This window comes from Elgaria multicarinata, chromosome 5 (genome assembly GCF_023053635.1).
Source record: "Elgaria multicarinata webbii isolate HBS135686 ecotype San Diego chromosome 5, rElgMul1.1.pri, whole genome shotgun sequence".
In the NCBI taxonomy this organism is placed as follows: Eukaryota; Metazoa; Chordata; class Lepidosauria; order Squamata; family Anguidae; genus Elgaria; species Elgaria multicarinata.
In genome coordinates, this window is record NC_086175.1 from 37,897,271 (window position 1) to 37,924,182 (window position 26,912).

The 26,912-nt window shown below is 42.6% G+C and overlaps 1 protein-coding gene and 1 long non-coding RNA gene across 4 annotated transcripts; one reads left to right on the forward strand and one right to left on the reverse strand.

The window, feature by feature from the left end:
• Positions 1-11,760, reverse strand: ARGLU1 (arginine and glutamate rich 1). Of its 3 annotated transcripts, XR_010025451.1 has the most exons (5): positions 11,291-11,760; positions 6,078-6,303; positions 4,213-4,270; positions 3,699-3,782; positions 711-800 (listed from the first exon to the last, which is right to left on the reverse strand). XR_010025451.1 is itself a non-coding variant. In XM_063126128.1 (4 exons), the coding sequence occupies exons 1-4, from the start codon at positions 11,653-11,655 to the stop codon at positions 636-638; spliced, it is 840 nt and encodes a 279-aa protein (XP_062982198.1). In that variant the 5' UTR covers positions 11,656-11,760; the 3' UTR covers positions 1-635. The 3 variants fall into 3 exon arrangements, 2 of the variants coding, with proteins under 2 accessions (XP_062982198.1, XP_062982199.1); XM_063126128.1 differs by lacking the exon at positions 4,213-4,270 and having other exon boundaries at positions 1-800; XM_063126129.1 differs by lacking the exon at positions 711-800 and having other exon boundaries at positions 3,702-4,270.
• A 109-nt stretch (positions 11,761-11,869) lies between these two features.
• On the forward strand, positions 11,870-13,933 carry LOC134398706 (uncharacterized). The gene is made up of 2 exons (XR_010025452.1): positions 11,870-12,257; positions 13,535-13,933. It is a non-coding gene; the product is annotated as an uncharacterized LOC134398706 (long non-coding RNA).
• The last annotated feature ends 12,979 nt before the right edge of the window (positions 13,934-26,912 follow it).

Here is a 26,912-nt window from a genome sequence, read left to right on the forward strand (position 1 = left end):
TGAATTTAAGACTTCACTTTATTCGGCAAATTGGTTTATTTACACAATTGGGAATGCTGGTTGAGTTTTATCAGTGGAATAAAAACAATTCTAGCAGAGACAATACTGAACTCCCTTTACACATCTCCAGCAACACTGACCAACGTTTTCCTTACCTGTATCAGGAACATCAAGCACAATAGTGGGAAGTATCAGAAGACACCGATATAACAAACCACTGAGGATTCAGTATATTTTGGGAATTTACCAATACTTTTGCCAAACTTTTTTAAAAGGTCAGCAAAACCAGCATTAATAGTTAACATCAGAGTATAACTCTGAGATCAGTGGGTCAATAAAAACCTTATCAGACCATACATAATTCATAAAGCGACATGACCTGCATCAAGCCACTTTATCACAGAATCAAAACAGATGAGAATAGATTATTTAAGAAGACAATGATCTGATAAGGATTTAACTCAACAGAAGTTAAAATAAGAGATGCAGAGCACAGCCCCTATTAGAACAAGCTAACTTTTCAGATGTCCAAAAAGAAAGAAAAAATCACGAAAGAAAATAAAAAAAAAAACACTTCAACATGAAGCTACTATACAAAGTTTGTTTCATTTTCCATTAGAGTTCAGAGCTGAAATTTAATCCTGACTCTTTAGTGAGAATGACAGTTTTGGCCTAGACTTTCCCTTGCCTAGGATAATTTTTTGCTCTTCCTTTTGCTGACGTTGTCTTTCCTGTTCTAGTTTCATCCTCTCCTCATGAATTTTTCTTTGTTCTTCAACAATTTTCAATTGTTCTTCAGCCTATAACAATGAAACAGTAGATTTTAGGTAACATATTTTGCAATGCTCACGTAATATTTGTTGTTTTGACATTACTGGAAAAAGATTCTATATTGTAGCACACATCTGCCAAGGCCAGCCAAATGCTACACCACCAAATTTTTTAGGGTTAGAGGAAATCAAAATGGTTAAGCATGCACTTTAATGACTGGAAATCAAACGCACACTGGCTCAGTTCGGACAACATGTGAACCATTTACTCAACTGTTGCTTACCACGCCATGGTTGGTTATTTCCAAAAAATAACCAATGGGGATAACTAATGGTTTGCAGAGTTGTTTTTTCTGCACAATCGTTGGTTATCATGTCATGCATCAGGCTCCATTGATTATTTCCCCTGACAGTGTCACGAGGCAAGAGCGGCAGAAATGCCAGCTGATCTAGCCCAGCAAGGCTCCATTGGCAGGGGAAATAATGCCATGCCAGCAAGTGCTTAGGGAGTGCCAATCATGCCGTTCCTGGGAGGGGCACATCTAATCGCAGTGCCCCACATGTTCCTAGGGACGTGCACGTCCCTTGCCACCACCCCTCGCACCCGATCCATCTGGAGATAGGAGCCCCTTCCATCCCCTCGATCTGATCCCTAAATGGATTGCAGGGCAAGGGGAGAGGCGGCAGGGGTAAAGGATGCCTCCCGCAGCTGGATGTGTAATATCCAACTGCGGGAAAAATCCATCTGCCGATATCAGGGCGCGTGCAAGGATCAGAGCTGCTGCTGTGAAGAGCAGGATGGATTCTTCCATGTCCTATCCCGTGCCCATTCATGAGAATCGAAAGGCAATCCTTCGCTGAGGCAGGAGGGATGCTTGCGCATCCAATTCCCCTGCATCCCTCCTGCCTCAGCGAAGTATTGCCCTTCTGTTCTCGTGAATGGGGATGGGATGGGACAGGACGCGGAAGAATCCATCCTGTTCATCACAGCAGCAGATTGGATCCTAGCGTGCCCCTCCGTTGCTGTCATTTCCATAGCATCAGGGCAGCAGGAGACATTTTTGTAGCCATCTTCCTCCCTGTTGCTGTGGTGATGAGGGCAAAGGATGCATCAGCGCAGAGAGAACTTCCCCAATGAGAGGGCATAAGTTGTCTCTGCGATGCCTTTTCCATACCCATTTACTTTCAGTCCAGAGGGTGGGGAGAGCTGACAGCCACAGTGACACCTGAGGGGACTGCTCCGGAGCTTCCTCCTCCTGTGGCGGATGCATGCCAGGGTACGCTCGCCACAGCCACTACAGAAGGAGGAAGCTCCGGAGCAGTCTCCTACCGTGTCACCGTGAATGTCAGCTCTTCACGCCCTCTGGATCGAAAATAAATGGGGATGGAAAAGGCTTCGCTGACACAACTGATGCCCTCTCAGCGGAGAAGTTCTTTCTGCGCCGACGAGTCATTCACCCTCATCTTCATAGCAACAGGGAACCAAGCCATGTGATCCCCTGTGAGGGATGAAGTCGCTCGGTGCTGATGCGTTCTTCGCTGCTAGAAGCTGGATCACACACCCTGACACACAAGGAGAAACTTGCTTCCGCGGCTGGGGTAGTGTGTGTTTCTCTGTGTGCTGCTGCTGCTGCAGAAGCCAAAGGCTTTGGAACGGTCTCCTCGTGTGTCAGGAAGCGTGATCTAGCCTCCGGCGAAGGACACGTCAGTGCCAAGTGACATCCACATAGTCTGTCCCTCTGCGCTGGACGCAACAACCAGCGGGCCTGTCACCTCCAATGACAGGAGAGATGTAGAGCGCCTGTTGCTGAGGGATGGCCGCGGATGAATCCTAGCTCCTGTCAAGAGGAGCTTCTTTCTCTGGGTGGTGTGTCTCTCCTCCCCACGGAATGGCGGCACCCCGGTAAGGTAAGCCATAAGCAGAACCGCCATTTGGTGGAGAGGGCTGATAACTCAGAGAGGAGAGACGACAACTCAATGGAGTCGAATTAGTCCACTCCATGGAGCAGCACTTCCTTGTTGCCCAAGGGCGCCCCACAAATAGCCATCTGTGGAGTGGACTATTTCCATTCTGTGGACTAAAGTGTCATCCAAACGCACCCACTGTGAGCCTACACCTTTCTATTTTCATAACTCAGAGTAATTTTCAAGTTCTTTGAAAAGAACCCAAAGCACCTGCTATTTTTAAAAGCTGAAAATACTTTCACAAAAATACAGCATACTCTAGAAATGCAGCAAAGAAACTGCAAAGTTAATTAAGAAGTTTCTTTCAAAGGCTTTCATGATTATTTATCTTGAGACTAAATTTCTTGGGAATAGGCTAAGATCTCAGAAACCAGACTTTTTAATAAAGAACAAACGACCATGGATTTTATCTAAATATGTTCTTAATGCATGCAGAACAGCTGTTTTACATGTTACACTAGAATACTGCACAAAAAGTTAAACTAAATCTGTATGTTCTTCCATTTCTTGCAAAAGTATGAAAACTGTTATAGAACACACCTATTATATAGCATTGCAAATTCATTCACTAGCACTTATGCAAGCATGTGTAGAACAGCACTAGAAGCACTTTAGCTTGTGCTTCTGCAATTTTAGTTCAGTTTGGTCTCAACCCAACCCAACCCCATACAGAGCTACTCTAGAGGGTTCCCAACTTTCCAGAGCCAGTTTTCAGGGAGCTAAAAGGAAGACATCATCAATCTACACACATAGCTACAATCCAGAACACAGTGAAATGCTCTTAAATTGACTGATTTCAATGTGTTTTAAGTTCTTAATGCTCTGCCAAGTTGCAGCCTATCAATTCTGCACCTCATTCACTGCAATCCTATGCATATTTTCTCAGCTGTCTCCCTGTTTTCAATAGTCCTTACTCCCAGGCATGTGCATTCAGGATTGCAGCCTAAACATTATTTTACTTACCAATTTAGCTTGTGCTTCTGCAATTTTCCGATTATTCTCTTCTAGTATTCGTTCTAGCTCCTCACGCTTTGCACGCTCTTCCTCCTAAAGGGGAGGACAGGGTAAAATGTTAGAAAAGTAAAATACTCACTCACCCATCTGCACTAGTCTTCCTAGGAATTCCTTCTGTGAACTGACTTAAAGGGGCAGCTTTATAGCCACCATCTTTGTCTTTCAAACAGCAAACTGTGCAGCCACTAAAATTGGTCTCTAGCTCTAAATTTAAATCATCCCTCCCAGTCCAAACAGCAACCAACTAAACCCTCCCTAATCAGAGAAACCTAGCCAGTTATTACTAGTATTTTAATATCACACAAATCAACAAGGACAACTACAAAAACTGGATAGTATTTACCAAATTAAAAGAGTAATATATAAAATATAAATAAAGTGAATAGTTTGTCTCACCAATCATGTATACCTACGTATTCTTTACCTATACTCCTTTAATCAGCATTAAAAGTTGAATATTTACTGTCTTGTCCAGTGTCCTGCAGAGTGTGCTCCTCGGCTGCCATACGCGCCAGCTTCCTCTTTAAAATGATTTGTACTGTTAGCTTGGCAATGCCTGCATCAGCAGCTCAACCATTTATAAAGAAACAACATACAAGGAAGGCTGAGCTGAGGAATGCAGATGTTTACGGTAAGAAGGAACAAAAATATGTAAAACATTCCTAAGCAAACAATTAATAAGAAAAAAAATACATTTACTGTTAGCGTAAAGTACAAATGGTCATCCATATTTCGTGGAACTATGGGCTTCCTTCGTGGGCAAATGGACTGAACATCCTAAAGTGTGACAAGCTTAAAGACAGTATAAAACTGTCCTTCTACAATTTAAACTGGAATTCAGGAATCCAGGAAAGGTATGATATGGAAATCAAATCTGAAGCTGAGTTTCCTTAATAAGTTTAAAGAAACTTTGTTATGCAAACCATAAGCAAAAAGATTGCAAGAAGGTTCCAGAGTAATTTCAGTTACCATCATTAATATCCAAGTTATTTTAATATTTGGAAGTTTTTATAATTAGCCTGAGGTCTGCACAAAAATATAGTTAAAAGGAACAAAGCAAGTATGTGAAGAAAATACTTCTTGCTATGTCTAGTAACCAGCTACAGGTTGGCACCCTTCACTCCAGGAATTCAAGATTATGCTGTGCAGTAAAAGTCCTCATGAGATCAGTCACTATTATGGTTACCAACTGCTGTATAATTATCTATGGTTTGGGTTAGGAGGAAGGAGAGAATCACTATTTCAGCCAAAATTAATTGTACAAAGATTTTCAATTTTGTTTGCAATTTTTTTTAAACAATTCAGCAGTTGTTTAAAGCCAAAATTTTGATTTGTTAAATTTAAACTGAATTTACAGCACATGCAATTACTTTTTATTTTAAACATGCTGTATCATAACAAAAAAATCCTGAAGGGAAAATGTATTTTAATGAAGCTTCTCTCCTATCACCAACTAATCAACTAAACACACTAAAATTGTTATATAGAAAAAAGTATGGAGTGAGTTGTCTGACACTCATATAGTTTTAAAAGGAGTACAACTTCAAAATTTTGGGATCCTGGAGTGATTAGTGCTGGCAAGCATCAAAACCTCCAGTAGCAAATTACTGTCTCACAGAAAGATATTTTCAGCTTCTGCTCCAGCTGCTGACAGAAGAAGTCACATGTTTAGCTCAACTTCAGACAAAGACAACCTGCTTTTTTACAACTCTCTAGTCTAGAGAAAAAGAAGGAGTTGTTAGTAATCACTGAAAAAATGGATCTCATGAATTTGGCATAAGCCTTTTGTGAAGAAAGTGAATGGGATCAGAGTTCCAGAATTAGTCCACTGTGTTTTCAAGAAGAATGCATGATTGCCTTAAAGGGAGAATAAGAAAATCTATTTGTTTAAGAGAGGTACTGCAGCTCAGCGCTGGATCCTGTTTTTAATTTTTTCCCCCTGACTGAAGGCATAAAGCCTCTTACAGTCTAGGTAAAACAAAACAAATGGATACATAGTCACAGATTGTTAAACCCATTCCCCCAATAAGAAAGGACTGTGGGTATATCCTGCAGCCATGGCAAAAGTTTCAAACAATTCTCAAATATGTAGGTCACTTCCATTAAAATTCAAGTATCCTTGCACAGGTTTTAGGAGAATAACTGTTTTAGGTTTCAGTGAGCTCCTCTGAATAAGTTAGAAATTAGGTTTCGCAGCAATGCAAGTTTATACAAGAAGGGAATTAGATTTGCTGTATTCCATCTCCTTCTGAACGCAACAGGAGGCACAACCCAGCACTGAAAGTTTTGCCATGGACTGTCTCTACTTTCCAAACGACCGAGCGTTACCTCTCTAGCCTTTTGTGCCGCAAGTTCAGCTTGTCGCTGTCGCTCGAGTTCTTCGAGCAACTGTTTTTCCATGATGCGCTTAGCCTCCTCCACCCTGCGGAGAACTTCCCGCTCAATCTCATCTTTACGTTTCTCCAGTTCTTCTTCTACTCGCTTTGCTACAAGCTCCTCCACTCTTCGGGCTGTTTCTTCTTCAATAAGCTTCTCTTCTATTTCTTGTTGCCGACTACAAGGACAGAAATACCAAATTAAGAATTTTTGTCACTTCAACTAGTGTACTCCATAGTTATTCAACATACTAAGTACAGGTGTGTGCAAGTAACATATACAAAAGTAGAAAAATAGGATTTGACATCAAATATTGCTTTTGCCCTCAACAGCATGAGCCTTTAAATGCAGCAAATGCCAAGCATACTACAATTAGGAATGTTGGAGGAATTCGTCCGTGAGTGTGAGTGTGTGTGTAGTTCACCAAGCTTTCATCAGCTTGGCCTCCCGGACTTCGCATCGCTTGTCCGTGAACTGGTCTGACTCAATGCAGCTCAAGTCAGGCTAGTTTGTGGATTTGAGGGGATAGTGGCTCTTGAATCAACATTATGCAAATTTCATCTGCAATACGCAACACAATTTGCACAAACTGTGGTGCTAGTATGTTTAATTTGTGTAAATTGCACCCACAGTTTGTGCCCATTGTGGGTACAATTTGTTCAAATGAAGCATATTACAGTCACAATCTGTGCAAACTATGACAGAAAATCACGCAAATTGTAGCTACAATTTGCATAAATGTCAACTTAAGAAAACAAAAACAAAACAAGAACAGTTCCCTGATTTCAGGAAAAACCCGGTAGCTCGGCTTGCTAATGGAAGGTGAACTGGGGGCCCCAGGGAAACCCGGTGAGCCTAAAAAGGGTGGAACTACAATGCACTATTCTATTGAATCTTAATGCTCTATTTCTACATAACATATAATCTAACTCAGAAATTATATGTGCCACAGTCAAGATGAAGCTTTAAGAAGACATTGGACATTGTATAATTGTAAAATGTCTATACTGCCTTCAGTGCTTTATGGCAAAAAGGCTATTAATACATTTCATAAACAGCAAATAGATATGTTGCACCACAATACAGAACCATCTCACATTGTAGGTTCTAACGGTTACAGCAATTCAAAAGAGCTCATTTCAAACAGTGTGTACAGTGGAGGTAAACTGTAAAAGGACAGACTTTTTATTAAGGTCAATGCATAAGAAGGCTTACGCTAGTGGATAAAAATATGAACTTGATGCAATAGCATGAGAAGTACATCATCAACCAGAGGGGCAATATATGTGTATTTGTTAAAATGTAATTTGCATGTTATTTCTTTGAACCCAGCAGATGCTTAAAATACATGTCTAATCATAGCTAAACTGGTACGATGAAATATGAACTTGAGACATTTAATCTTAATATAGCATTAGAAACTGTAAGAGAAAAACATTAATTTTGTGCTCATTTACATGTTTATAGTCTTTAGCATATTTTCAGTCTTTTTTCTGCAACCATGAGGGTCAGAAACACTGGGCACAACTCCAGATTTAAGTACTTTTGTCCCACTGAGAGGTATGTGCTTCAGTCCTTCCCATTAAAATGAATAGTATTTAAAAGTGATTCATTTTTGCTGGCATCAGTTATGGTATCAGTTATGGTGAAATGAAATTTTGTGTTAGAATTTTATGGAGACACCACCTAGGAGCTCCTCACAATGCCAGCTGAAACTTACCACTAAGTTAAAAGTACAAAAAGCAGTATGTGAGAAAAAGTTACAGTGAGGTGCAGTTTCTGCTCTCCATCACATGTGCTGCACTACTTGTGATGTATTTTGGCATCTCTTGTGCAGACTGGAAAGGGATCACTGCTGACTACATGCAAATGTTATATGCCTTATCGGGATTGAATTTTGTTGTTTAGTATTCTGCATTCATAATTCATGGAGTTAGACATAGTCTAGGTTTGTCCACCCCTTACCTTAATCCCAGGTAATTCTTTACAGTGAACAGCCCGAACGCTTGTAACAGAAATGTATATGAAAATAATGCAGGAAATTACATCCTTTCCTTGAGAGGAACTCAAGTATAAAGATACGAGGAACTGCCTTATGTTTAAAGATCATAATACAGCCTGCTATGGTCTACTGTGATTCACAGTAGCTCTCCAAGGTCTCAGAGGTCTTCACTAGCCTAGTGCTAAAGAACCTTTTAAAAAACTTATGTCAGGGGCTGGATAAGGGACCTTACGCATTTTGATACTGTAGTGTGTGCTAATTATATATCAATTCAAACGCAAAGCATGCATTGTATCACTAAGTTACAACTCTTCTGGACATTAGTCACTCTTTTACTGTTATTTTTAAAACTATATTTAACTTTAAGCCAGTTTTAAACTATCTACTGCATAAACCATGTGTTCCACCATTTTCATAATATATTGATTTGTACAATGTCAAAACGCTAATTGACATTTGCTACCAGTTATCGCTTCTTGGATGGTCAGAACCCAAGATTTTAATTATTTAGCAGCAACAGATCACCTCAAGCACCTTCAAATTCCACACTTCAGTTTGAGTTATGAATCAAACTTTTACTTCTCATTAAGACATGCTACCCGCTGACCTTTCAGTGCAAGGATTTCATTTCATGTAGCAACACACTTCACAAGTCATAAGACTGATTCAGGTCTTCTGTCAAACACGTAGGCATGTGTGCATATAGGGCCCGTGAAAATGAATCTGAAGAACTAGTCTTACGAATGCAGAGATATGAAATACAATAATAAAATCAAACAAGACAATGTGCTAAAACTGCTTTAATTTACAGTGGAAAGACTATTGTCTCTCTAGGCTGAGAGAAAGATCATAATGCTTTCTTTAATTACAGCAGCTCAAAGTCAGTTCAGACATTGTATCTGTTGGCTTTTTCATGCAAATAACTGCTCATGAGAAAGTGGTTCACTTTTCTGAATAACGTAATGTATTCACAGAATACACAGAGTTGGGTGTACTGAGGATAAAGGAAGTCTCCCTTACAGAAATTGCTGCTGCACCTTCCATGAGTGCTATGTTACAGTATTCTCAAGTAGGCCAGGTTTGGGGGGCCCTCCAGAGCACATTCAGAGGGCAAGGGGCTGTAAAGAGAAGGGTGGAAAGGGAAATTCCTACTGTGTGAGCAGAATCCATATAATTGGATTTAGCACACAGTTATTTGCATGAGTAAACCATTGGAGACTGTCTTAGTAACATGGCTGTGGTTCAAAATTTTGAGAAGGTATAAAATATAATTATTTTGCATATTACTACGCATAAAATAAGTAGTATTGCTTACTAATAGGAACAGGATCCTAACTGAAGTAAGAAAACAAGAGCTATACTGAATCAGACCAAAATGCCGTTCTAGTTGAGCATCTTGCTCACACAGTGGCTAACCAGCTGCCTGTTGGGAGGCCCACAAGTAGCACATGAATGCAAAAGCCCCCTTCTGCTCATGCTCCCCAGCAACTGATATACAAAGGCATACTGCCTCCAGTACTGGAGGTAATATACAGCAATCATGACTAGAAACCGACAGCCTTATCTTCCATGAATTTGTCTAATCCCCTTTTAAAGTCATTCAAGTTGATGGCTTATCACTACATCTTGTAGTAGCAAATTCCATTTTTTTAATCATGCACTGTGTGAAGTACTTACATTGCTAATCATGAAAACAATAAATACGTTTTTATTTTTTCCAGTCCTCAGAGTATTCCACTGAGAGCTCTAACTAAATTTATATAACAGTTTGCCCTGCTTATCTGCAGACATGTGCCATTTGACAGTTTTTGTGAAATTTAATAAGCCTCTGACCCATAATCGTGTAGCAGGCTGTTTGTTTCAAGCTCGGCGACGATGTGCCTCATGTTAACAAATATATATCAATATACTCCTATCCAAGCCCTTGTTCACAGCAATACACTGTCTTCCGCTTAGCATAGCCTGCACACTAGGGGAGAAATGTGTCACTAAATGCTTCAACATGAGGTAGAAGCAACCTCCTTTACAGTGAATGCTCTAGCTTCAATGTACTGAAAGCAAAGACAAGCAGTGGCCAGATGCCAGAGTGGAGGGCAAGGGCTATACAGGCCGCCAATAGGGCTTCTCTTTATCCTGTGCACAGAGCAAGCATGATGTGCATTTCCCTGTTACTATCTAACACACTATTATCAGTATATCAACAATAGTACTTGTTTCAAAATGTGCACTATAATTACCATGTTATGATATTAAATACTACACTGTCACAATTATAAGACTAAGTTAAAGAAGCTATTCCAGGAAAATGCTGATTCAATGCAATTGCATAACTTTTCATCATATAAACCTTGCCTAGTTCTCTCCATCCCCACCCCAACATCAAACTACAGCAGCCCTAAGTTATGGTTAGTGACCAGAACTGCCTATTACAGGCATCAGATGAACTTAATTTGATTGAATTATTACATTTTTATACTGCCCAGTAGCCAAGGCTCTCTGGGCAACTCATAATTAAAATAAAATACAAATGTTCAGTAAGATTGCTGAAGACTCAGCGGAGAATGTAACTGCTCAGTTGTATGTTTCAAGTATAGGACTGAAAGAGAAAAGATGAAGGAGGACTGGGACAGGACTGGCCTGAGGCTGCACAGGAGTGACAGGTCAGTGAAAAAAAGGGCCTTACTTAGAAAAGACGAATGAGGAGTAGGGAACTAAGAAAAAGAGGGCTGGGCTCTGGTCACACATTGAGCTGGTGTGTGAGAAGGTGAGCGTTTGTAGGTAAGACAGGTGGCCAGTCAGAAGCAGTACCCTCACACGTGTTACAAGGGACTACGGCCTATTCCCAGGAAATATTTACATCCTCCCTTCACCTCCCTTTTGAAAATGAAAATCAGAAGCATCCTACAGCGCCCTTAGGCTTGGCGCTGCGTGTGTTAAGGGGTTTGTGTGTGGGGGGGGGGGGGGAGTGTTGTCTCCGAAGGGATTGACTAGGACGCAATAGGCCGTTTCAGATTGTCATTTATTGAGGAACTCCCCTCCCATGTCATCGTTAACCCGCTCCGGAGACACGAAAGAAAACCTCTTTTGCCGCCTCTCCGGGTTTTATCTAAAGCTTCCCACCCCCGCCCCTAGACCCTTCTCCCGAGTGCCCACCCGCGCTCACATTTTCCGCTGCCGCTCGAACTCGGCTTTCTTCTCCTCCTCCTCCCGCTTCTGCTTCTCATCGAGGCTGCTGCGCTTGCTAACGGTGCGGCCGAAGATGTCGATGCGGTCGGGCGGGGAGGAGGCGCGTTCGCGCTCCCGCTCCCGTTCCCGCTCCCTGTCGCGGCGGGACGGGGCGGTGTTGGAGCGGGACCTGGAGCGGGACTCCCGCCGCCGGCTTCGCTTGCCCTCCCGCGACTTGGAGCGCTTGCGCGCCCGCTCCTTCTCCCGAGAGCGGGATCGCGAGCGGCTCCGGTTCTTCTTGTTGTGCTTGGAGCTCTTGACGCGCTTGGAGTGGGACGAACTCCGCGACCGGGAGCGGCCCATCCCGAGCCCCTCCCCCGGCTCCGCGAACGCCTGCTTAGTGGTCCTCAGCGCAGCCTTGGAGGCACCCGAGGCACCCACTCCGTTCAGCACCGGGCAGCGGGATCACCGCGCAGGCTCCTCTCACGAAGCAGGCCCGAGGCCCAGCGGCAGCTAGACAAGATGGCGGCAACCCGACTCCAAGACGGGGATTCTCCTCCTTCCTCCTGCCCCACAATGCACGGCGCACGCCCACAATGCACCGCGACGTCGCGCCTTGGAAAAAGAAAGCGCCGCAGTCCTCTACGGAAATGTCCGAAGGAGCTCTAGCGGCCTTTTCCGGAGATACCCGAAAACGGGCGAGGACCGCTAAGCGGGCGCCTTAGCGGGAAAAGCCGAATTGCTTCGGGGCGAGCGGCGTGTTACGGAAATGCCCGAGCAGGCGAAAGAAGTCGTGGAAACAGGAAGGAGAGCTCCTGAAAAACGCGGAACTGGGCAACGCGTGCGTGGATGGAGCAGAGCTCATAGGGCAGGCGGGGAGATGGCGGAAGAGGCCGGCATCCGCGCTGCGCTCTTTTTACGAGCTTCCCAACTGCATTACAGGGACCTCTCTTCGAAAAACACAGGTTCTGCATAACACGTTTCGTCCCACTTGCGTGTACTCCTTGAACTTATTAAACTGATACGATTTATAGATTTCATTTCAACAAGTTTCTAGTCCTCATGGATACATCACACGGTGTTAGGTTTGCAAACACGATGCCAAAATTTCTGAGGGCTCCTTTTTCCAAAGCCAAAATGAATCTGTATATTAATAGTGAAGTCAAGGGCAGTCCTTAAATTAGGGCATTTACTATTGCAATAGAGATGTGAGTGAGGTGTCAAACCACAGAATATCTAGATTTGTATAAAAACACTGGTTATGCGAACTTGCCGCTAAACTGGCATAATGAGACAAAAAACAACAACACCTGAAGTACATGCTGGAAGCAGTCTTTCAAACCTGGAAGTTACTGGCTGGAAAAAATTGGATTCTCTACTAGAATATGTTCTTCACTACTCTAAGGGTGGAGCTGGTGTGCTAGCAAGGAATGCTTGTGAATATTCTAACTGACAGATCTGGGTAACAGTTGAAGTGTGTGTGTGTGTGTGTGTTTTAAAAATGGGGATGAATCCAAGTTCTTTCCCCCAAAACCTTATAATCCAACACTAGTGAACTGTTTCAAACAGTGGCAAACAGCATTGGACAGATTTTGCACCGGAGGGAAACAAATTATATTATCAAAACAGTTTGGAACAGTGGCAATAAAGAGGGGGGCATGATATGTGCTCGCCTTGACGTTTAATAAAAGGGCTTTTGGATCACACAACTATTGGTACTAGTCACAATACCTTTATATTACCTCCCATATCAGAAGCAATATGCCTCTCAATTCCAATTGCTAGGGAACATGAGTGGGAAGGTCCAGCTTGTGGGTTTCCCATAGGCATCTGGTTGGGAACAGCAGGAATGTGGAATAAAAAAATTGGTTGCCTGATGTTGACTATGCTGTAGAATAATAAAAAATAAGCATGAATGTTTAAAGATTAATTTTAAACAATTTCTTTTATTTACAAGCTGGGTTTACAGGAAAAATGTTTTTAAAATGTATGAATATATTGTTATATACTAAATGATCTAGGGTATGACCTAAGTTAAGTCTGTAATTCTATGGAAGCTCCACTGAATACAGCAAGACTTGCTGATGAAGAGTTCTAGAGAAACTTGCACTCTTTTGTGGCATTTTGGTTGGTCCAAATAAAGTCTAACTGTGGGTTTTTGATATCTTTAATATGTTCCTAACATTTTTTATCTTTTCTAGTTCCAGAACTGTTGCTTAGGACATGTTTTATTTTCTTGCAGTTGCTGTGGGTCCAGAAAAATGCATGTGTTGATTGGCTTCTCTGCAAACAAGAGAGAAGCCGAACATCTGTCAGATTGGGAGAGCATCTGGATAAAAATTTCAGCAGACGTACACAACAGGTGGTGATATAGGAAGCAATTGTTTTATCTTTTAGAAAGTGTTGGAAAAATACTCACGAGGCTGCCGAAACACTCATTTGAAAAAGAGGAAATGCTTCTTTTAAAAGGTCAGGGGCAAAGTCGCTTCAGTAGCAACTTTGGGCGTTGCGCATTGTACTTATATGGAATAATCTGGATGATGTGACTGTGCAACCTGACACACTAGCAAATGACAATACTAGCTTTACTGCTAATGAGGTGAAGTGTAGAAGAGAAAGATAAAAATAATGAAAAGTGAAACTGAAACGTGGGATGTGAATCTCTCTTACCTGGAAGTTAATTTTTATGAACTGCGCAGTGAGCTTTGGCTATTGGGTGATATAGAAATGAAATGAAATGCAAGCAATTACAGATACATATTTTGAATGCATGCAGATGCCATTGTTATAAGTTGTCGGGAACTGCTAGCCTTCTCAAAGTAAAACCAAACTGAAATGTAAACCACTCCTCCTGTGGGTCCTCATCCTATCCTTTTTACTAAGAAATAAGTCTTATTGGATATTAGTGGATCTTCCCCCCAGGTAAGCGTGCATAGGATTGCACTATGCAATCCTGTATTCACTTATCTGGGACTAAATCCCATTGAACTCAATAGAACTTATTTCTGAGAAGACACATATAGGATTGCACTGCATGTCTGCCTTTTTCAACCCCATTTTAATTGTGTGACAGTGACCTTGTTCAGACAACACACTAAGCCATGGTGGTTGAACATTGTGAGCTAAACATTATGGCTTAGCATGTCATGTGAAACATTCCTAACCATGGTGGCTGCATAGCCATGGTTTAAACGTGCTCACTAACCATTTTCTGCAAAAGGGTTAGTGGCCTAACCATGGCTTAGTGTGTCGTCTGAACAGGTCCTAAATACAGACTTTTTGATGTCAATATCAAGCCAGCTCCCCACCCGTCTTGCTTTGCAACCTGATGAAAAGTTCTAGAGGACTTGAAAGCTTGCTCAGTATCATTTTGGCTGGTCCTAATAAAGGTAATGCCTGACTGGATGTTTCTATATTTCCTCCCACCCTCAGTTGACAATAAAACTATATAATATAGAAATCATATCTTAAACTGGCCTATCCCAACCTGGGTTCCTGCAGATATTTTGGACTACAACTCCCAGAATTCTTTATCATTGGCTATAGTGACTAGCACTGATGGGAGTTGAAGTCTAAAGCATCTGCAGGGCACCATGTTGGGGAAGAACAATTTTATACGTGTGTGTGTGTGTGTCTGTATATACACCTTTGTACAATATATGTTTCCTGGTACAATTGTATGTGTGGGTCAGAAAATGAAAGAACCCATCTCATCTTTTTGGTGAACAAATACAGCTCAAAGGCGGTTATTAGGCAGAATGCTCTCCAGATTATTATGCCTCCCTCTTATGTGAGCCACTCAATACCAGGAGAGGCTCTCTGTTTTCTCTTTCTTCCTTTCTTACCTTGTGCAGTTGCTTAAAAGCCAAGCTCAACATAGGCTGTACTGGTTTAAATAGACACACTGTTTTAAAAAGAATCAGCATTTGGGACTTAGGTATGAACAACAGATAACCAAAAAATAGCAATGGACAAGAGTATTCCTTTAATCCTTTGTTGAATCAATGGAATGAAAGATAAACATCAATATCTTTGGGCAGCAATATGAATTTCCAGATATTATTTTTTAATTTTCTTCTGGCCCTTTTTATTTTGCTTCTGGCAACTTAGACATTTCCATGTTATATATAAACTGGAGCTGAGTACTCCATAAATGTATACTGAATATGTTTAAAAGCAATAGATAGACCTAGATTGCACAACACAACAGCCCATCGAAGGTTAATGTACCATCAAGTAGCTGTGGTGCTTTCTGGCTACCTTTATGAACGTGCAGTCCCCAACCGGGCGTTGTTGTGTAGTGCGGACTGGCTGATGGGAGTCTCTTGTACAAGGGTTGTGTAGCGACATCATCAGTGTGTGAGCAGACTGTCCCCTATTTCGCATCCTTCACAGTGAATGTATGGGGGTGGGGGGGGCAGTGTTGTGTTCAGCTCCAAAGAAGAGGTGGAGCTAGTGCTGTGCCAAAATCTGCCCTCCAGTTTCCTGAACATTTTCTTCTCCCAAGAAAGAGGCTTCCATCATTCTGCCTTATTTTAACATTTATTTTTTTGGTGCTTACGTAACCACTGTAATGTGGTTGAGGCTGCAGAGTGTGTGTTTTCCTTCTATTACACATCTCTCAATTGCTCTGCAGCTTCCCAGGCAGCCAGCACTTCTTGACCAAAAAGTCTGTGTGGGAGGAATTATAATGTCTTGCCCTGGGCTCTAATTGAAGTGTGGGAAGCTGAGGAAGCTACAGGCTGCCAGAGAGATGATTGTACAATGAAAAACAGGACACTCACACACTCTCCCTGGCCACCTCCTAAGTAAGGTAAGCACAAGAAAGCCCAACCCATGAGAATTTCTCTGACATTTTGTTCACCTTTGAATTTATTTTCAAAAGTAGTTTCCTTACTATCCCATTGAACAAGAACGGTTGAAAAATATGATTTATTGGTTTTAGTATTTTAATGATTCAAGCCACCTTAAAACTAATTCTGGTGAAGGGGGTGTTTTAAATAAATGAATAAATTCTATACTCTTGGATAAACAAGTGTCTACTTCTCTGGTGAGTTTAGATAATACAGGATCTAGTAAACAAGTTCTTGGAAAGACATCTGGACTTCTTTCAAAACAAGAAGGCAGGTAACCTAGGGCCCACCCTGACTTATTTCCCCTCTTCTCCATCCCTTCTCTTGCCATTTATTTCCCCTCTCCCCTCTCTTATCAGCTGCCCTCATCACCACCTTCCCTTTCTCTATTTGTAGGAGGAAGAAGCACATCTTTAAATGAATGAATTCTGTTATTTGCATCAGCCACAGGCCTTAGCATTTGAAATGAAGAAACACATCAATTTCCCCTTGAGTGGGGCTTTCTCTCTTTTAAAACCAAACGGTAGCTGGAATGGCTGAATTTGATTCTTCAAGCTATTCCTGAACAGAACATGATTTTGTTTCATTGATGGAAATAAATGTTTTAGGAACCACTCCCAGAAAACAAGGAATATGATTTAACAAGGAGATAAAATTTCCTGTGGGTCAAACCAGGCAGAAGACATTTAGGAACAGTATGGACTTTTTTTAAAAAAAAAATTAAGCCAAATGCCACATCTTTATAACTATGAATTTCCTCTTGGCTTTGGCCTGCTACCGTATGAGAGCTCTGATTAATCTCTCAATATGAGAGGGCCATGTTTTGCCAAGTTCTAATGGAAACCATGTCTGATGGGACCATTTCTGTTTCTTGTTGTACCCTTATCAGATAGAAACTTTTTGAACGTCATTCTGTTTCAGCACTGGGGAAAGAGGCAGATCATTTTTAAGTAAGTGCTGAAAAGAGAAAATGAAGTTAGAGTTGTGGCGTTTCAGCCACGCAGACCTCTTAGAAAACTATTTTGAACTGGAGTTTTGAAAAAGCACACACACCATGACACAAAATACTTGTTTGAGGGGTAGCGCATGCTTCGAGAAAATCCATTAGTGGAGGATAGTCCTTTTATGTATTTATTACATTTATATCCCACCTTTCTTCCAAGGTGGCATCCATGGTTCCTCCTATTTTATCCTCACAACAATCCTATGAGATAGGGATGAGAGGTAGTGATTGGCCCAGGGTCATCCAGTGATCTTCATGGCTAAATGGGGGTTATGAACCCATCCTCTCCCCACTGCCACCAATCTCAGTGTGCCGTTCTAAGCACTACCACACTGGCTCGTAACACATCTTCAGACGGGGCATTTTCTCCCATGATTTACTGCTTCTTCCTGTTCTAGATTCTTTTTGGGATTTAAATAGGATCTTTACAGAGCCACTTTTTCTTTTTCTGCATAATGCTATATGCCATTTGCAAGGCCTGGCAGGATGTTTTTCAATAGTCCACCCCTCTGGCATAGCCCCTCCCCTCTCTCGGCATGAAATGAAATGCTTCCTCACAAGTTCAGAAGTCTGCGTCTTTGGAGATGCGCCTAACCCCATGATAGTGAAACATAAACTGCATGTTCAGAGATGGTATACTTCTGAATGCCAGGTGCTGAGAACAAGCAACAGCAGAAAAGAGTTTTTTTGGAAGCACAGTTGGAAATAAGATGGTGGATTAGATCAGGGATGGGGATCCTGTGGCCCAGAAAATATTGTTGGACTACAGCTCCCATTATCCCTGACCACTGGCCATATTGGTTGGGCCTGATAGAAGTTTATTTATTTATTTATGAAATGTATTATACTTTTCATTATAAAATAATCCTAAAGAGGGGTACCGAACCAGTAAAACATGGTAAAATCATAGTTAATTAATGTCCTCCTTGAATGAGTAAGCAAGGGCATACATATGTCGGTCTACACCACGTCTTAGGCAGATTTATCACAATGAACACACAGGTCTATTCTAACCTAGGGAAGTTGGTTTTACTGAACAGGAATTGTAGTGTAGACATTACAATTGTAGTGTAATCATGGTGAATTAGATGGTTGCAGTAATCAGAAGAAAACCTACAAATTCCTACTACAAATTCTATTGTAAATTCATTCAGTTCATATAAATGAATCAGTCCTAGGCATATTAAACAAGAAAAGCATTGAACAAAATGGATAAAATATCTGTCCATGCACAGGATCTGAAATGTGGGGGAAGTTGCGTCAAAACTCCACCTGGGGTCTGAACAGAGGGCTGCTGTCCAAGGTAGTCCATCCGTATAGGCGAATTAGGTGGTCGCCAAGTTAAGTGGGGCACCAATTTTGAGAGGGGAGATACAAAATCAAAAAATACAAATAAAATAGTGAAGATGTTATTATTTCATATTATGTTTCTAATATACCGAATATGAGCGTCCACAGGAATTTAAGCACGAAAAATGCTTTCTTCAGTATATATTCTGAAAAAATTGACGTCTCTGTTTTATCTGATCTCAGAAACAATGGTTGCACAGAGGTTGGGACAGATGGGGGGGAAATGAATCATTACGATTCTGTTTAAATAAATACACTTAAAAAGCATTAAACGGAAAATAGGGGGAAATGTTTCCCAGTTTACCAAAAACATCGGTGTTTGGGTTTGGTGGGTGGGGCCACCAATTGCATGGTTCACATAGGCCTCTGGTTGCTGGCAGCTATTCTAGGGCCGCCCCGGCTGCTGTGCATGGAAAACTAAGTTGTGGACATGTGTGTCGTGTCCAAGTTTGAAAGTGTTGGACTGTGATTTTGAGGAAACTGCAAGAGTTGGGGCTAGTTGAACTGGGGCCCTGAAGCTAATTGGGAAAGAAAAAGAAGGAAGGAAGGAAGGAAGGAAGGAAGGAAGGAAGGGGTCTGAGAAGGAAGGTTTGCAAACTCAGGGAGGGAAAAAGAGTTCATGGAGGTTTGTCTCTCTACCCAGAAGGAGTTAAGTTTAATAGAGCAGATCTCTTCTTCTATTCCTACAACAATTTTATCAGCTATCCGAAGGAAACAGGAAACTTGCAGTTTAAGCAAGCCTGTGCTTGTACTCCAAAATAGGAACCTGTACCGCATGACAGACCTTGTGGGATTGTGCATGTTGTATTAAAGGTTGCACTGTATTCTCCTCAGAGCCTGGCCATGTGTTTGTGTTTAGGCAGGCACTTATGGCTAGCAGTCTGTCAGCATTTCCATTAGGAGCCCCTCATTTTTTTCAGTGCCTCATATACTAACAGCTTCTACAGTTTCTTCCCAAGAAGACCTTGGCAGACAGACTTTCATTCCAATTATATTGTATGAATTTTGAGACAAGGATGGTTTCGTATATTCGGATATTTCATATGCAAACTTTTAATAGGCACAGGTTTTGCATGCCTAGTTTCACATCCCATTTCAGAAGCAAAACTACTGTGACACAAATAAGAGCGGCATTCACAAGGATAGTAAAATGATCTGTAATTTTGTATTAAAATTGTTTTTAAATACACCATTTTGAGTGCATTTTGTCACAAAATATGCATATGTAAACTTTTTTTTTTCTCTAAGTGCACATTTCTAAATACATTTCTTCCTAAAGTCTGCATTTTGGTACATTTTGTGGTAGATTGAGCCAAGAGCTATATCACAACATTCAGAGAAGTAAGAAACCTGAAGGATAACTGAGTTCTAATCTGCACTTTAGTCCGAGAGGTACAGATCAGGTCAATGCCCTTCGAAATGCAGACTGAATGAAATCCTTAAGCATCCTTAGGAATAATCAGGTATGCACTGTTACAGAGAATTCTTAGGCCAGCTGGATAAGTTAAAAATGGTTTTAGAGGGAACAAAAGTTATCTCTGGCAAGGGGCATAGATATGCAGTCGTCGTCCGTCCCCCCCCCCCCCCCCCCGTTATACAGCCTTCATGTTTACTTAGTAGTAAATATTCAACAAGGATAACTCCTTTGTCATGATTGTAGCCTTAGGGCGTCTCTACAAAAAAACAAAAAAAACAAGTGTTTTTTCCCCTCTCTGGTCTTTCTACATTCACTATAGGCTCCTTTAGACAGTGACCACACGATTTGTAATTGAAAAGTTCTTCTCTGGACAATCTTCCGTAAAGTTCAATGAAAGAGTGCCAGTTAGTGATGGAATTTATCCCGCAATTGTTTTAAATACTCCATTCTCTCCTCAATTATTATTTTTTAAAAAGTGAGATAACTGGGGAAAAGTGCGGGAGATGTCCCAGAGGTAGATGGCGACATGTAAAGGACTCACAAACATGCATGAGCAGCTAATCATGAGTGTGCAATAAATCACTCATGTAGGGAGGCTCCTAGAATGTATTCCTATGCACGCTTGGAAGTAAATCCCATTTAACTCAGCGACACTTCTTTTAGAGTAGGGCTTGGGAAACTTTTTTGGCTTGAGGGGCCAAATTGGCCTTGGGCAAAGACATCAGGGGCCGTATGCCCAAAGTGCAGGGCCCAAAGTGGGTGTCGTTTGCAAGGGGTGAGCAAAGCCCCATGGCCGTGCTGCTGCCAGGTGCAAGAACCACCTTGAAGCAGTAGCTCTTCACTTGGCTAAGCTTCACTGAGCCATCGGGAATGGCCAGAGGAGAGTGAACCAGACTGAGCCGCCTGCTCAAGGAGTTCTCCTCAAGTCCTTGGCTGAGTCAGGATTTGCTCTCCCACAGCTTCTCAATGTTGCAGGCCAGACCAAGAGGACTTGGGGGGGGGGGCAAATTTGGTCCATACCTACCTAGAGGTTCCCCACCCCTGTTTTAGAGTAAACATGCATACAATTGAGCTGTTTAAGAAATGGAGATGGTTTGTGCCAATACTAATGTGTACTTGGGAAGCAAAGTAATGAGTTGAAAATATAAGGTTTATTTACATATATACACAGGCTAAGTTATGATATAAGGTTCATTTATGCATATATACAGGCTAAGAGTGTTTCAAAGCATTAGTACTCCAACAGATTCTTGTTTCCCCTCAGAAGCCTAGTCCCATAAGTTTTCCCGCAGGGAGTAAAGTCAGCTCTCTGCCTGCTTTTCAGATTCAGGTCCAGCACAGCTGGGCTTCCTGCTACACACACAGACCCCACTCACCCTTTTCCCTTGTCCAGTGGGGTGGTGATGGAAGAAAGATGAGTCACCTCTGCCCATTACCTATACCCTTTCAGGCCATCCTGTCCTAGCTCCCACTGAAATGCATCATCAGAATGCTATGGGCTATCCACTGCTCTTTTCAGGTCTTAAGAGAGATTGCGTCAAGGGGCCCACACTCATAGCTCTACTTAAAGAACATTTAGCATCAAGGATTGCATTGTTGGAAGAGAGGCATCAAATTGCTTTGCTGTTATAGCTTCTGCTCTGTAAGGGATCCCTCTAAAAGGTCATTCAGACCAACACCAATCCCATAACACATCTTATATTTGCTCATCTTCAAAGCAACACAAATTGGGATCCCTAAAAGCTCATTCAGACCAACCCCATAACACACCTTGTATTTGCTGCTCTGCAAAGCAACACAGTTTGAACCAGGCAATTATAATAATATCTCATGGTAGATGGTTTATTCCAGAGCCCCAAACAACCTTTTTAATCTTGGGGGATGTTTAAGTAGCTGTTTGGGGGTGCTATGGGACCACATTCTGAGAAAGAAGCACTGAGAAAAAGCCTTGGGTGCATACAACCGACGGCATGTAAAACAAAGCAGTATAAAAGGCCAGATTATTATCTGTTGAGAATTGAGGGTTGAGGTTTTGTGTTTTTTTCAAAACAGTATAACCATGTTGATTTAAAACAGCTGATGATGTATCACAAAATGTTTTAGGGACCTAATCTGCAGAAAATATCTGTGCCTTTCTGGTCCATGTAAGGCCTGGAAATTGACAGTTTGCAACTGAATCCAGCAAACACATTTTCTTAACATAGTAACAAACCCCCAAAGGCCAAAAGAACAACCATAGCTCCAGACAGTGCTGTGTGTGAAGCCAAATGCGAGTTTGGCCTGTCATGAGAGAACACCAGCATTTGGGCCCCTGTCCTTTTCTTCATACACTTGGAATCAAGGATTACTTCAGTGAAAGACTGGAGTTTATTGTCCTGTAAGAGCATGTTCGAGAGAAGGAAGTTGGCGCACCCTGTAATTTGATAAAGAGAGACATGATAGGACAAGTTGCTTTGAGTAGCAAGACCTTGCAGGGACTTTAGGATTTTTGTATTATATTGTAGAAATGTAGGAATGTTACTGTGTGGCAGGTGCATACAAAGCCTTCTTCTTCTTATTATTATTATATTATTATTATTTATTTATATAGCACCATCAATGTACATGGTGCTGTACAGAGTAAAACAATAAAATAGCAGGACCCTGCCACATAGGCTTACATTCTAATAAAATCATAATAAAACAATAAGGAGGGGAAGAGAATGCACCAAACAGGCACAGGGTAGAGTAAAACTAACAGTATAAAAGTCAGAACAAAATCAAATTTTAAAAGCTTTAGGAAAAAGAAAAGTTTTTAGCTGAGCTTTAAAAGCTGCGATTGAACTTGTAGTTCTCAAATGTTCTGGAATCTTCTTCTTCTTCTTCTTCTTCTTCTTCTTCTTCTTCTTCTTCTTCTTCTTCTTCTTCTTCTTCTTCATGATAAAGCAACATATTCTTCTCTGCCTGACCTAGGCTTTGTTGTCTGTGTAAAAACCATACAATTGGCTAAAAAGTTCATTGATCTAGGGCAGAGCTATATCTGAGGTGAGAGATGTGTGAATGCATTTTTTGCTGCAAGGACCCTTGATTTGCTGCACGCCCCCATGCTATGGTATTAATCCATGCTGTGGCACCAATCCACAACCCATATATATTATACCCATATTATTATTATGGGTATATTATACCCATATTACCATATAATATTCACTGTACATGTGATACTTCCCTGTTTTATCCCATTTATCCCATTTATCCAATTCATGACGAATATCCCAATTCGTCATGAATTGGACACCACACTTAATGCAGCACCACTAGTAGAGGCGTTCAGAGCGCCGTCCGGCTCAGTTTTATTGGATGAGTTTCAGTTATTGAGGCCCGAGGATGTGGACAAGGTGCTTGGCCAAGTCCGGTCGACCACCTGTGTGCTTGACCCTTGCCCCTCGTGGCTCATTACATCAAATAAGGAGGGGATCGCCGGCTGGGTCCAGGAGGTTGTAAATGCCTCCTTGAGAGAGGGAGTGGTGCCGGCCTCTTTAAAAGAGGCGGTAATTAGACCACTCCTGAAGAAGCCTAATCTGGACCCGGAAGATGTTAACAACTACAGGCCGGTGGCTAATATCCCTTTCCTGGGCAAGGTGCTTGAGCGGGTGGTTGCAGGACAACTCCAGGCACTCTTGAATGAAACGGATTATCTAGATCCATTTCAATCGGGTTTCAGGCCTGGTTTTGGAACGGAAACTGCCTTGGTCGCCCTGTGGGATGACCTCTGTCGGGAGAGAGACAGGGGGAGTGCGACCCTGTTGGTTCTCCTGGACCTCTCAGCGGCCTTTGATACCATCGACCATGGTATCCTTCTGGATAGGTTGTCTGAACTGGGAGTTGGAGGTACTGCGTTGCAGTGGTTCCGCTCCTACTTGGATGGCCGATTCCAGAAGGTGGTGCTGGGGGATTATTGCTCTGTGCCGTGGCTCCTAAGCCATGGGGTTCCGCAGGGCTCTATTTTATCCCCTATGCTGTTTAACATATACATGAAGCCGCTGGGGGAGGTTATCCGGAGATGTGGACTGAGGTGTCATCAATATGCGGATGACACCCAGCTCTACCTTTCCTTTTCATCAAACCCAGGTGAGGCAGTGACTGTTCTGAACCAGTGCCTGGGCACGGTAATGGACTGGATGAGGGCTAACAAACTGAGACTCAATCCAGACAAGACGGAGGTACTGTTAGCGGGTGGTTCATTTGTCCGGCGAGGTGATGTTTGCCCTGTCCTGGACGGGGTTGCACTCTCCCTAAAGGATCGGGTCCGTAGTTTGGGGGTGCTCTTCGATCCAGAACTGTCACTTGAGGCACAGGTGAACTCAGTGGCAAAGAGCACCTTTTATCAGCTTAGGCTGATATACCAACTGCGCCCTTATCTGGACAGTGATAGCCTAGCTACAGTTATCCATGCTCTGATAACCTCTCGTTTGGATTACTGCAATGCGTTATACGTGGGGCTGCCTTTGAAAACGGTCCGGAAGCTTCAGCTGGTACAAAACAGGGCAGCCCGTTTACTAACAGGGACTGGCTGGCGAGATCACATTACGCCAGTCCTTTTACAACTTCATTGGCTGCCAGTCCAGGTCCGGGCCCGATTCAAAGTGCTGGTATTGACATTTAAAGCCCTAAACGGTTTGGGGCCAGGTTATTTGAAGGAACGCCTCCTCCCATATGTACCTACCCGGACCTTAAGATCATCTACAGGGGCCCTTCTCCGTGAGCCCCTGCCAAAGGAAGTGAGGCAGGTGGCTACTAGGAGGAGGGCTTTCTCTGCTGTGGCACCCTGGTTGTGGAATGAGCTCCCCAGAGAGGTCCGCCTGGCGCCTACACTGTACTCCTTTCGTCGCCAGCTGAAGACCTTTTTATTCACTCAGTATTTTAACACTTAATTTTAACTTAAATTTAAATTATACTGTTTTAACTCTGTATTTTAACCTTATATCAATTTTGCTGCGTGGTTTTATCCTGGTTGTGCTTTTTATATTGTATTTTGTATTTGTATTTTTAACTTGTTGGTTGTTTTATGATGATTTTAATTTTTGTGAACCGCCCAGAGAGCTTCGGCTATTGGGCGGTATAAAAATGTAATAAATAAATAAATAAATAAATAAATAAATAAATAAATTTATATCCTACCCTACCTCCATTCGGTTCTTGATAGCATCCCATTTTATTTTCTATAAAAGTAGGCTAGTCTAAAAATAGTGATATGTCACTATTTGAGGACATTCTTCCATGTCTAAGGGCCGGCTGGTAGAAACAAGTAACTGGTCTGTCCTCTGTTTGGATGGCGTATATGGCTTTCAATGGCCCTCTCTGATTAGACTTTTGGATTTGGTATCCTTTTCGCCATTACTGTCATTAGAGCATCAACAGCTGAATGCACAGCCAGCCTTTCTGTGAAGCAGTGTGAATCCTGAAGGGCAGCCCTGCCACCACGAGAAGAACTGCACATCCCATTGCAATTTCAGAGAGCCCTGCTAGGAAGCAGCCAGCATGGCCCTTCAGAGTGGCCAGCGCCGCCACCCACCCTACATTTCACTCTGAGGACTTCTCAGAGTAAGCCGTTGGATAAGTGCCTGCTCCACATCAGGAAAGGAGCTGGTGCAGCTCTTCAGGGTTCAGCGGCAGGCGGATACCATGCTCTGACTGATCCTCTGGGGCTCCAGAAAGCCATACTAGCCTCTCTCCTGGTGCAAGAAATGCTGCAGCAGGAGTGGCTGGCATGGCTCTCTGAAGCACCAGCCGATTGATGCCTCACTTTGAAGACCCCTCAGACGATAGACTGTCTGGGAACCCCTTTTCGGCCACTCAGAAGAGAGAGTGGCCAGTTGAGAAGCCCTGTACCCTCCTGCTGGGGGTGGAGAAGAGATGACACCACCACCACTGGTGGGAGGTAGGGAGGGGGTGGCTGGGTGGCCGCCACCATTGTCATCACTCCCGCTACCATAAGGGATGGGAATAAAAGGCAGTGGCCTCAGGCGGAGGAGTCCTTGCACTGCCCCTGGCAAGGGCGCCCAAAATTTCTGCTGCCACAATAGGAAGGGTCCCACTCCACCAGTTTACCTCCCTGCATAGGTGAAGAGGGAGATCTGCTCTGTCATGGGGCACCAGATGTGCCGTTCCAAAGACCATTGAATGAGATTTCTAAAAAAAACCACCTTTGTCTTAAAGATCCCTGAATTCTTCTTCTCTCTCCCTAAACAAACATGTATGTTTAACTATTTTTGCCTATAGGCTGGACCTCTTACCCTCCAGATGCTTTCTAATAGCTTGAAATGTGTTACTCATGATATAATACATAGAATGGGGCAGGATCTACACTACTGCTTTATAATGGTTTATAATGGTTTTGACAACTGTTTGGGCCCATGACACATTCCATACACTGTTTTCAAACTGTTATATCCTGCTTGGTATAGATCTGGCCCAGGTGTGGGCAACTCATGGCCCCGGGACCGACCGCAATTAGCCTCTCTGACCTTTCCTGTGCCTACTCCGCCACCTAGCCTCTGAAAATCAGTGATATATTTGGAGGCAGAGTGGGTGGGGCAGGGATGGGGCCCTGGTGGAGTCCAAGGGGCAATGTGGCCCCAGAGGCTCTTTAAATTGCCCACTCCTGACACAGAGAGTAAAGCAGGAATTGGAAAGATGGACTACAGGAGCTTTTGTCACAGATCCACAGGATCCTATTCACCTCCCACCCATTACATGCAGACAGCATCTCACACTACTGGACTCTCATCTCAAAGGTGAAATTAAATGTGGTTGGAGGCATGCTTCACGGGGAAAGACCCTCCGTGTGTAGGATTCCTGCATTTGATGCACTAAATAAGCACATTGCATCGCTTCAGTAAGAGACACAAGGACATGTCTTCTTACTGAATAATGATGAATGACCTTCTGATTGTGGGTCGGACTCAGACATTTCACCATGTGTGTTGGTTTGTTTCTTACTCAAGTCCCACAGATA

What these genes read in the sequence shown, in the direction of transcription:
- ARGLU1 (XM_063126128.1), bottom strand. Translation starts at nt 11,655, where the DNA reads ATGGGCCGCTCCCGGTCGCGGAGTTCGTCCCACTCCAAGCGCGTCAAG. An exon ending in TTCGAGCGGCAGCGGAAAAT is followed by an intron (nt 6,304 to 11,290) that starts GTGAGCGCGGGT and finishes CTGTCCTTGTAG; the next exon opens with TCGGCAACAAGAAATAGAAG. An exon ending in CGGCACAAAAGGCTAGAGAG is followed by an intron (nt 3,783 to 6,077) that starts GTAACGCTCGGT and finishes CCTCCCCTTTAG; the next exon opens with GAGGAAGAGCGTGCAAAGCG.